This window comes from Leptodactylus fuscus, chromosome 8 (assembly GCF_031893055.1).
Source record: "Leptodactylus fuscus isolate aLepFus1 chromosome 8, aLepFus1.hap2, whole genome shotgun sequence".
NCBI lineage: Eukaryota > Metazoa > Chordata > Amphibia > Anura > Leptodactylidae > Leptodactylus > Leptodactylus fuscus.
This window is the reverse complement of record NC_134272.1, coordinates 36,571,498-36,583,583: the sequence shown is the minus strand read 5'-3', so window position 1 is coordinate 36,583,583 and position 12,086 is coordinate 36,571,498. Positions and strand designations below refer to the sequence as shown.

Genomic DNA, 12,086 nt, shown 5'->3' with positions numbered 1-12,086 from the left:
AAGAAATGAGGGTATTTGTAACCCCAATATATTCTTTGAATTCCCAGTCAGACAATGGCACTATATACCAGTAGCAAGAAATGAGGGTATTTGTAACCCCAATATATTCTTTGAATTCCCAGTCAGACAATGGCACTATATACCAGTAGCAAAAATTGTGGGTGCACGTAACCCCAATATATTCTTTGAATTCCCAGTGAGACAATGGCACTATATACCAGTAGCAAAAATTGTGGGTGCACGTAACCCCAATATATTCTTTGAATTCCCAGAAAGACAATGGCACTATATACCAGTAGCAAGAAATGAGGGTATTTATAACCCCAATATATTCTTTGAATTCCCAGTCAGACAATGGCACTATATACCGGTAGCAAAAATTGTGGGTGCACGTAACCCCAATATATTATTTGAATTACCAGTCAGAAACTGGCACTATATGGCAGTAGCAAGAAATGAGGGTATTTGTAACCCCAATATATTCTTTGAATTCCCAGTCAGACAATGGCACTATATACCAGTAGCAAAAATTGTGGGTGCACGTAACCCCAATATATTCTTTGAATTCCCAGTGAGACAATGGCGCTATATACCAGTAGCAAGAAATGAGGGTATTTATAACCCCAATATATTCTTTGAATTCCCAGTCAGACAATGGCACTATATACCAGTAGCAAGAAATGAGGGTATTTGTAACCCCAATATATTCTTTGAATTCCCAGTCAGACAATGGCACTATATACCAGTAGCAAGAAATGAGGGTATTTGTAACCCCAATATATTCTTTGAATTCCCAGTCAGACAATGGCACTATATACCAGTAGCAAAAATTGTGGGTGCACGTAACCCCAATATATTCTTTGAATTCCCAGTGAGACAATGGCACTATATACCAGTAGCAAAAATTGTGGGTGCACGTAACCCCAATATATTCTTTGAATTCCCAGTCAGACAATGGCACTATATACCAGTAGCAAGAAATGAGGGTATTTATAACCCCAATATATTCTTTGAATTCCCAGTCAGACAATGGCACTATATACCGGTAGCAAAAATTGTGGGTGCACGTAACCCCAATATATTATTTGAATTACCAGTCAGAAACTGGCACTATATGGCAGTAGCAAGAAATGAGGGTGTTTGTAACCCCAATATATTCTTTGAATTCCCAGTCAGACAATGGCACTATATACCAGTAGCAAAAATTGTGGGTGCACGTAACCCCAATATATTCTTTGAATTCCCAGTGAGACAATGGCACTATATACCAGTAGCAAGAAATGAGGGTATTTATAACCCCAATATATTCTTTGAATTCCCAGTCAGACAATGGCACTATATACCAGTAGCAAGAAATGAGGGTATTTGTAACCCCAATATATTCTTTGAATTCCCAGTCAGACAATGGCACTATATACGATTAGCAAAAATTGTGGGTGCACGTAACCCCAATATATTCTTTGAATTCCCAGTCAGACAATGGCACTATATACGAGTAGCAAAAATTGTGGGTGCACGTAACCCCAATATATTCTTTGAATTCCCAGTCAGACAATGGCACTATATACCAGTAGCAAGAAATGAGGGTATTTATAACCCCAATATATTCTTTGAATTCCCAGTCAGACAATGGCACTATATACCAGTAGCAAGAAATGAGGGTATTTGTAACCCCAATATATTCTTTGAATTCCCAGTCAGACAATGGCACTATATACCAGTAGCAAAAAATGAGGGTATTTGTAACCCCAATATATTCTTTGAATTCCCAGTCAGACAATGGCACTATATACCGGTAGCAAAAATTGTGGGTGCACGTAACCCCAATATATTATTTGAATTACCAGTCAGAAACTGGCACTATATGGCAGTAGCAAGAAATGAGGGTATTTGTAACCCCAATATATTCTTTGAATTCCCAGTCAGACAATGGCACTATATACCAGTAGCAAAAATTGTGGGTGCACGTAACCCCAATATATTCTTTGAATTCCCAGTGAGACAATGGCACTATATACCAGTAGCAAGAAATGAGGGTATTTATAACCCCAATATATTCTTTGAATTCCCAGTCAGACAATGGCACTATATACCAGTAGCAAGAAATGAGGGTATTTGTAACCCCAATATATTCTTTGAATTCCCAGTCAGACAATGGCACTATATACCAGTAGCAAGAAATGAGGGTGTTTGTAACCCCAATATATTCTTTGAATTCCCAGTCAGACAATGGCTCTATATACCAGTAGCAAAAATTGTGGGTGCACGTAACCCCAATATATTCTTTGAATTCCCAGTGAGACAATGGCACTATATACCAGTAGCAAAAATTGTGGGTGCACGTAACCCCAATATATTCTTTGAATTCCCAGTCAGACAATGGCACTATATACCAGTAGCAAGAAATGAGGGTATTTATAACCCCAATATATTCTTTGAATTCCCAGTCAGACAATGGCACTATATACCGGTAGCAAAAATTGTGGGTGCACGTAACCCCAATATATTATTTGAATTACCAGTCAGAAACTGGCACTATATGGCAGTAGCAAGAAATGAGGGTGTTTGTAACCCCAATATATTCTTTGAATTCCCATTCAGACAATGGCACTATATACCAGTAGCAAAAATTGTGGGTGCACGTAACCCCAATATATTCTTTGAATTCCCAGTGAGACAATGGCACTATATACCAGTAGCAAGAAATGAGGGTATTTATAACCCCAATATATTCTTTGAATTCCCAGTCAGACAATGGCACTATATACCAGTAGCAAGAAATGAGGGTATTTGTAACCCCAATATATTCTTTGAATTCCCAGTCAGACAATGGCACTATATACGATTAGCAAAAATTGTGGGTGCACGTAACCCCAATATATTCTTTGAATTCCCAGTCAGACAATGGCACTATATACGAGTAGCAAAAATTGTGGGTGCACGTAACCCCAATATATTCTTTGAATTCCCAGTCAGACAATGGCACTATATACCAGTAGCAAGAAATGAGGGTATTTATAACCCCAATATATTCTTTGAATTCCCAGTCAGACAATGGCACTATATACCAGTAGCAAGAAATGAGGGTATTTGTAACCCCAATATATTCTTTGAATTCCCAGTCAGACAATGGCACTATATACCAGTAGCAAAAAATGAGGGTATTTGTAACCCCAATATATTCTTTGAATTCCCAGTCAGACAATGGCACTATATACCAGTAGCAAAAATTGTGGGTGCACGTAACCCCAATATATTCTTTGAATTCCCAGTGAGACAATGGCACTATATACCAGTAGCAAAAATTGTGGGTGCACGTAACCCCAATATATTCTTTGAATTCCCAGTCAGACAATGGCACTATATACCAGTAGCAAGAAATGAGGGTGTTTGTAACCCCAATATATTCTTTGAATTCCCAGTCAGACAATGGCACTATATACCAGTAGCAAAAATTGTGGGTGCACGTAACCCCAATATATTCTTTGAATTCCCAGTGAGACAATGGCACTATATACCAGTAGCAAAAATTGTGGGTGCACGTAACCCCAATATATTCTTTGAATTACCAGTCAGAAACTGGCACTATATGGCAGTAGCAAGAAATGAGGGTATTTGTAACCCCAATATATTCTTTGAATTCCCAGTCAGACAATGGCACTATATACCAGTAGCAAAAATTGTGGGTGCACGTAACCCCAATATATTCTTTGAATTCCCAGTGAGACAATGGCACTATATACCAGTAGCAAAAATTGTGGGTGCACGTAACCCCAATATATTCTTTGAATTCCCAGTCAGACAATGGCACTATATACCAGTAGCAAGAAATGAGGTTATTTATAACCCCAATATATTCTTTGAATTCCCAGTCAGACAATGGCACTATATACCAGTAGCAAGAAATGAGGGTATTTGTAACCCCAATATATTCTTTGAATTCCCAGTCAGACAATGGCACTATATACCAGTAGCAAGAAATGAGGGTATTTGTAACCCCAATATATTCTTTGAATTCCCAGTCAGACAATGGCACTATATACGAGTAGCAAAAATTGTGGGTGCACGTAACCCCAATATATTCTTTGAATTCCCAGTGAGACAATGGCACTATATACCAGTAGCAAAAATTGTGGGTGCACGTAACCCCAATATATTCTTTGAATTCCCAGTCAGACAATGGCACTATATACCAGTAGCAAAAATAGTGGGTGTATATAGCCCCAATTCTATTGCTAGGGGACTTGCAGGGTATTTCTGACGTGAAGGTGGGGGGGCACACCGTTGGAACGGGGATTTGGGGTGTATATATGGGGTATACGGGAATACACTGTCAGTGTGTTCCATTCAGGATCCTGGGAAAGCTGGGTTGCGGCGATTGAGCCCGTCAGTGCCACGTTACACTGACAAGCTTCTCCCTGGAATTGAAGTTATATGTAAGCCCAATATATTCTTTGAATTCCCAGTGAGACAATGGCACTATATGGCAGTAGCAAAAATAGTGGGTGTATATAGCCCCAATTCTATTGCTAGGGGACTTGCAGGGTATTTCTGGGGTGAAGGTGGGGGGGGCACACCGTTGGAACGGGTATCGGGGGTATATATAGGGTATACGGGAATACACTGACAGTGTATTCCATTCAGGATCCTGGGAAAGCTGGGTTGCGGCGATTGAGCCCGTCAGTGCCACGTTACACTGACAAGCTTCTCCCTGGAATTTAGCTCTTACAAGAGCTGTTGTGGTTGTCTTCTCCTTCCTATCCTAGCCTGTCCCTGCCTACCCAGAATCTAAGCCCTAGCTAGCTGGACGGAAACCTCCGTCCTCGGTGAATTGCAAGCTCAGAATGACGCGAACCTGGGCGTCGCTGTTCTTTTAAATTAGAGGTCACATGTTTTCGGCAGCCAATGGGTTTTGCCTACTTTTTTCAACGTCACCGGTGTCGTAGTTCCTGTCCCACCTACCCTGCGCTGTTATTGGAGCAAAAAAGGCGCCAGGGAAGGTGGGAGGGGAATCGAGTAATGGCGCACTTTACCACGCGGTGTTCGATTCGATTCGAACATGCCGAACAGCCTAATATCCAATCGAACATGAGTTCGATAGAACACTGTTCGCTCATCTCTAATCTCTACAACAACTGATAAGAGGAGACTTTGTGCAGCAGACCTTCATGGTAAAATAGCTGCTAGAAAACCACTGCTAAGGACAGGCAGCAAGCAAAAGAGACTTATTTGGGCTAAAGAACACAAGGAATGGACATTAGATCAGTGGAAAATTGTGCTTTGATCTGATGAGTCCAAATTTGAGATTTTTGGTTCCAAGCACCGTGTCTTTGTGCAACGCAGAAAAGGTGAACGGATGGACGCTACATGCCTGGTTCCCACCATGAAGCATGGAGGAGGAGGTGTGATGGTGTGGGGGTGCTTTGCTGGTAACACTGTTGGGGATTTATTCAAAATTGAAGGCATACTGAACCAACATGGCTACCACAGCATATTGCAGCGGCATGCTACTCCATCCAGTTTACATTTAGTTGGACCATCATTTATTTTTCAACAGGACAATGACCCCAAATACACCTCCAGGCTGTGTAAGGGCTATTTGACCAAGAAGGAGAGTGATGGGGTGCTACACCAGATGACCTGGCCTCCACAGTCACCAGAACTGAACCCAATCAAGATGGTTTGGGCGGAGCTGAAAAAAAAACAAGTGCTAAGCATCTCTGGGAACTCCTTCAAGACTGTTGGAAGACCATTTCCGGTGACTACTTCTTGATGCTCATCAAGAGAATGCGAAGAGTGTGCAAAGCAGTAATCAAAGCAAAAGGTGGCTACTTTGAAGAACCTAGAATATAAGACAGATTTTCAGTTGTTTCACACTTTTTTGTTAAGTATATAATTCCACATGTGTTACTTCATAGTTTTGATGCCTTCAGTGTGAATCTACAATTTTCATATTCATGAAAATACAGAAAACTCTTTAATGAGAAGGTGTGTCCAAACTTTTGGTCTGTACTGTATATTTCTGGAGTAGTAACTATAGGGAAAAAGATTAACTGCAGTCAACCAGCTCCTATTAAACTTAATTGGAATAATTTATCACATGAAGTGTTTTTTAGGTTAAGGCCCCACGTAGCGACGCCATTCAATATGTGAATGGGATCAGCCAGTAGGGACTGTAAGATGCCAGTTTTTGCTGCGGCATTTCCACCACGGCAGAATCACGGCATTTACTTTAATTGGGCCCTGGCCTGAAAATCAGTTTTGCTGGAGGCAACGTTGCTGTACTTTGTGAAAAGACAAATATTATTTAGTATTAAATTTTATTAAAACTTGATAACAATTGAGGATGATTGTTCAGTCTTTATGCCTACTATCTACTGGAGTAAGACCATGCAAATATTTAGAGACCGTTTAAGGCTCCACGCAAATGAACATGTGCTTTAAAAAAACACAGAAACACATATTCTAATGGTCTTAATCACATAATCCAGGGGCTGTACACCATAGAGCACAACTATGGACAGGTCTTATCCCTGTCCTCTTTGCAGCCTGGGCCCAACAATGAAGGGGGGGGGTTCGCTATCAGTATGTCTTTGTAGTGTGGGAGGAAACCTACGCAAAATGGGGAGAACATACAAACTCCTTGCAAATGTTGCCCTTGGCAAGATTTGAAACCAGGACTCCAACACTGCTAGGCTGCAGTGCTAACCACTGAGCCCCCGTGCTAGCCAGCAATGAAATCTATAAGACAGCACACGGATATGATTCATATGCCACCCATACATTTTATCCAACAATATTTGTGTGCATGCAGCCTTGAAGTTGTAATCCATAAATGTGTGTCCTTCAGCTACTCACACTCACTTTTAGCTTTTACAAACTGATGTGCTTACCAAAAATAACTGTAATTTCTGGCACGAATTGTGAAGAACGTGTCACACAGTAGATTAGATACTATTTAGGAGTAAAATGCCCCAGGACAAGGCAGCAATGCTTTGATAAATGTGGGTCACTGCCTTGGACAGAGGTACGTATAGAGACTTACTGCTTCTTATCTGCCATTTCTTTCTAAACATAACTTTCCCCTTTAGATGCTATAATAGATTTCACATTTCTTTACTCTTAAAAGCAGATAATCACACAAAATGTCAATTCTCAATTAATAATTTAATTAGAATGTAATCATAAAGGTAATATTTCTTTTATTTAATACATATGTTGAACTCTTCTGAAAGAACCAATTCGGGCACTGGAAGCTCCCCAGTCGCTGTATCTCCTGTACTCTCCAGGTCTCAGGTAATACTGACGTCCTCTGTAGTTGGGCTCCTCATAGAACATCCAGTATCCATCTTGCACATGACAAGAGTTGATGTCGTTGTAGCGGAATTGCTCAAAGACATGAGGACAATCTTCAGTGAACTCCATCATCTGACCTCTGAAATCTTCTCTCTCATACACCCTCATCCTGAATGGTCCACGATGCTGTAAAAGAGAGTATTCATTAAAATGGAAAATGTACAAAATATTCAAGACAAGGATGTAAAGCTGAAGGAAACCACCTCAAAATCTGCCTCAAAAAACACCTCCCCACTCTCTCATTCATTTCAATAGGAGTCAGTAGCAGATTTCTTTTTACTCTAGCTGATGTTTCTTTAGTATTAGAAGTATATTGCACTAGTGATTGTTAAAGAGGACCTTTCCCCACCGCCACCCATTCAAGTTCTTAGAATCTCTGATGATTCCAGGATAGCTGGAATTTGTTTTCTAGCCTCTTTAGTACCCAAGCACCAAGCACACATACTTATGACCTCTGATGTGCTAAGTAAGCTCTGTAATGTCAGAAGGGCAGTGTCAGGCAGGGGGTGTAATTCAGAGCTCCGATCAGAGGCAGCCAGTGTCAGAGCTCAGCATCACATCCCTTGTCTGCTCCTTTCTGTCACCGCCCTCTTGACAGTACAGAGTCTAAATAGCATCAGGCACCAAAACTAACAGCATTATTTCTCATGAATAGTGAGGGCTACCTTTAAGCCTTAGAATAGGATCTTATGCTTCATCAGCTCCATTTTTATCTTGACTGTGCTTTGGAGATGAGTTTCCCCCCTTCTCTCTCTTCCCTCCCTTGTGGTCCCTGTCTTGTCTCCCCCTCCCCCCATTTCTCACTATTGTCTTTTTTCTTTGTGTTTTATCATTCATGTTTTGTGGCTCCCTTTTAGTGGTCCTGCTCAAAGAGCAGAACTCCATATAATATAAAATAGCATTAAAAATAGACCTGCATACGAGCGCTGCTAATATTTACCACTAATAGCAGTGTTCGCATGTAAGTCCATTTCTCATTGCTATTTTACACAGAACATGGATCGGACACGGATGGCACATTTATATAAACTAGGATTAACAACGTCCATTGTTTGCTAGTACAGTCATTTCTGGTTTCAGCCTCGGTCACAACATTTACCTGTGGGGTTAAACGGCAAGATCTGATGGAGTCATTGTAGCCCATCCATTGCTGGAAGTCAGGATACTCTCCTCTTCTCAGGAAGTACTGGTGTCCTCTGTAGTTGGAATGCTCATACAGGATCCAGTTTCCGTTCTCCACTCGAATGGAATTACAACGGTTAAAGTAGGAGGACAGGTCAGAAGAATCAGAGTCGCACTCATAGGAGCGACCTTGGAAGTTTTTGTCCTCGTAGAAGATAATCTAGGAATGCATGGATATTATTTTGTTTGGTTATTTAGAAAAACCTATCACATAAATGTAAATTTCATGACCCCTTCCAATGTACCCATTTTTCAATCAAACTAATGTATTGCATTATATTGTAAAAATCCATTGACTTCTTCTAAAAGCTACCTATGGCAGTATGTAATAAAAGCTCAGTTAATGACAGGTCTATGAGCCTTCAATGCAACCCACCATCTATCATAATAATGGATCACACGCTAAGGAACTACAAGGAGAACTACTTGTGCGGAGTCTGAACCCAGCCAGCCTGCTGCCTGAGACATATATCCCCCCCCCCCCCTCAAAAAAAAAAAATCTAATCCAGTGATCTTTGTTTCTGTGATGGGATCTCCTAAAAAACTTGTAGGCAATGCACCCCCCCCCCCCCCAAAAAAAAAAAAAAAAAAAAAATCCCCTTATTTGGCCCTCACACAGTATAACAACCCCTTTTCTGGTCCTCACAGTACATTATTCCTTTTACTGCCCCCACCAAGTATATTGTCTCCTTTACTGGTCCCCACACTGTATATTACCCCTTTATTTGCTTCCATACAGTATATTGCCTCATTTTAGACTCTCACACATAATAATATTGCCCTCTACATTTTGGCCCCAAAAACTATACAGACCCTTTTGAGGCTCCCACACATAATAGTGCCCTCATCTTTTTAGCCCCCATACAGTATACTGACCCTTTTTTGGGCACATTGAGATTTCCAAAACCACGCTACATGGGGCCTTAGCCTAAGTCAGTTCTATTGACAACCTCTGTGTACTAATATAAGGGCTCTATCGAGCCCCATGTTACAGAGATACAGCTTCCATAAATACAGCATGTCCATATTTTCTCTATACCTATACACTCTGTATAAAAAAATCTAAATCAAATACGACGCATGTGGAATGACAGAAAATGTATAATATATCTCTATAGCAGCCGCCATATTATGGCTCTATTCAAAATAATGTTATAATATGGCAGGATTGACAACGCAACTACTAACTTAGTTACTACAAACTAAGGGTAACTAAAGACATGTAAGTTTTCATCATAAAGGAAAATTAAGTATTAAATAAAGATTCTTCTTGTCCTCTATTTTGAATCCACTGCTGCATTAAAAATCTGACCATAACCTGAGCATGTACAGGCGGCTTAAAGGCACCTTACCTTAACCATGTTGTCTGGAGGTCGGTTGCAGCAGGTATATACTGTCCCATGCTGTGCACTGCTGCCTTTTATACATCTGGCACTGCTGATGTCTGCATACAGTACAATGCATGCTGACCGCTTTTCTGTCAACTATAGAAAACGTATAGACCTTTTGTTCTCTTTTGTGTATGTTACCAAGTTATTTAACTCTTTCTTTTGTACTAATGACTCTAAGCCATTGCATCCAATTTCTTTGGGCCATATGACCTTTGATCTCCCTCCATTCCTGAGCCCAAGCACTTGTGGCTGCTTCCGGTCACCAGGGAAGCCAACCACTACACTTGTATGCAGTGGAACGCTGCTGCAATGGCAAGGGGCCTGACAGTGACACACCATTGACAGGAGTGACAAAGATCTGTTTATGTGAACCCATCCAACATTGGCACTTGAGAACACTAACTGTTTTGGGTCTAAGAGGATCTGGTGAGTGAATTGTTGTTCATGGAGAAAAATAAGACATCCCCTGAAAATAAGCCCTAACCTATCTTTTAGAACAAATATTAATATAAGGCCCTGCCTTATTTTTGGTAAAACACGGTACATGCCAAATATGTACTAATATGGTTATTACTGTTATTGTACATACCCATGCAAAAAGTAATGTGACCAAAACATCCAACTTCTGTTGTACTAATTCAGTCATCTATGGCACTGTACTGACCTACAAGCCTGATTCTTTAGAATAGGAATAAGACACTTGAGATTTTGCAGCATATGAGAGCGCTGGGAATCACTTGTTTGAAGTGATTAATACAATATGTGTTTCACTAACACTTCTACATTCAATAGGATTACTGGAGATATTACTATTATGTAATTGTAGTTATACCATACTTACTAATATTTACGTTAATAACAGGAACACTTAAGACCGGCGTCCAGACTGCCCATAAAACTTCCCCCTAGTCACCGAAAACCAAGAGGACTCCCTGATTTTAAGGCACAGAAACTATATTGTACTAATTCAGAGGAAAACTATTTTAAAATTCTATGTAGGGGCATAAAGTGTCACAAGACACACATCCCATCCTCAGAATCAGTGGGGGGGGGGGGTCTTAGTGGACTGACAACCCCCGATCAGCAATCTTTTTTGTGACATAACTATTTTAGCATTGCTCTTTGTTTTTGTTTTTTGAGTTTATGATAAAGAAACACATTTTTAAAAAGTACATAAAGGTAAAAGTCTGTAATGTGCCAGTATGTAGCTATAACATATACATGCTTATCCAAGGGCTGAAAATACAAAAGGGAATGAAGGAGTAGAACAGGAATACGAAAGAAAAAGAAGTGACCATAGAGTTCAGTTTCCAGGGTCTATGAGGAAACAATAAAGCTAACAGCAAAACAGAATAGCAGAAGATGGTTGTAACTATCTATAACATTAAAATGTGCAGTATGTAATGAAAAAGCATAATATAGTGCAAGAGCAGTAATAGCACTCTGCAGCTCTGTGCCAAGAACAGATGAATTGGACAGTTCTGGAGCTGCTGCACCTTGTCCATCATGTGGAATTAAAGGAGTATTCCGATCTCAAGGATACTATCTATATTGGTAGCTTTTGAAAATTGAAGATTTTTCCTAAATATGTTGCTTTAGAAACACTACTTTGTTTTCCTGCCATGTGAACTTATTCCTCCCATTGTTTACACTTCGACCTGTGAGATAGGACAAGTGACGTCACTCACTGCTCTGATGGCAGGACAATCAGGTCAGATAATAGCAGTTTGCTGATAAAGCTGAGTCTGTTATTTCTCTATATAAACACACAGATAACACTGAGTCCTTCTCTAGAAGATGTGCATATTATCTGATCTGCATAAGTATTGTGATACTTCATAGTGTCCTATTCAACAAACTGGGAGGAGAGGGGAGAAATACAGAAAGAGACAGCAGGCAAACTACTGAAACAGGGAGATGGGAAAACCCCTTTAAGCTGAGCGGGCTTTTACAGTAACATTTACCTACTGTATTCCTCTACTAATACATATTCACTGGGCTTTGTTGACAACTTAGGTAAATACAACACAGGAAACACTTCTGCACAGGTGACATCTCTGTCTGTAAGGGCTAGTTCAGACTGTGCAAAATGGTCAGGATTTTGACGCGGAATCTGCGTCAAAATTCTGCCGCCACCCACTGAAATCAATGGGAGCT

General features: G+C 40.3%; 1 protein-coding gene across 1 annotated transcript; it reads right to left on the bottom strand.

Moving 5' to 3' along the window:
• Window positions 1-7,206: 7,206 nt before the first annotated feature.
• On the bottom strand, window positions 7,207-9,910 carry LOC142216523 (gamma-crystallin-3-like). Its single transcript, XM_075284396.1, has 3 exons — window positions 9,891-9,910; window positions 8,456-8,698; window positions 7,207-7,482 (listed from the first exon to the last, which is right to left on the bottom strand). The coding sequence occupies exons 1-3, from the start codon at window positions 9,897-9,899 to the stop codon at window positions 7,207-7,209; spliced, it is 528 nt and encodes a 175-aa protein (XP_075140497.1). The 5' UTR covers window positions 9,900-9,910.
• Between the last annotated feature and the right edge of the window lie 2,176 nt (window positions 9,911-12,086).

Bases quoted from the DNA above. Each gene is read 5' to 3' on its own strand.
- LOC142216523 (XM_075284396.1), bottom strand. The intron at 7,483-8,455 runs GTAAATGTTGTG...TCTCTTTTACAG, and splicing joins CTTGCCGTTTAACCCCACAG to CATCGTGGACCATTCAGGAT.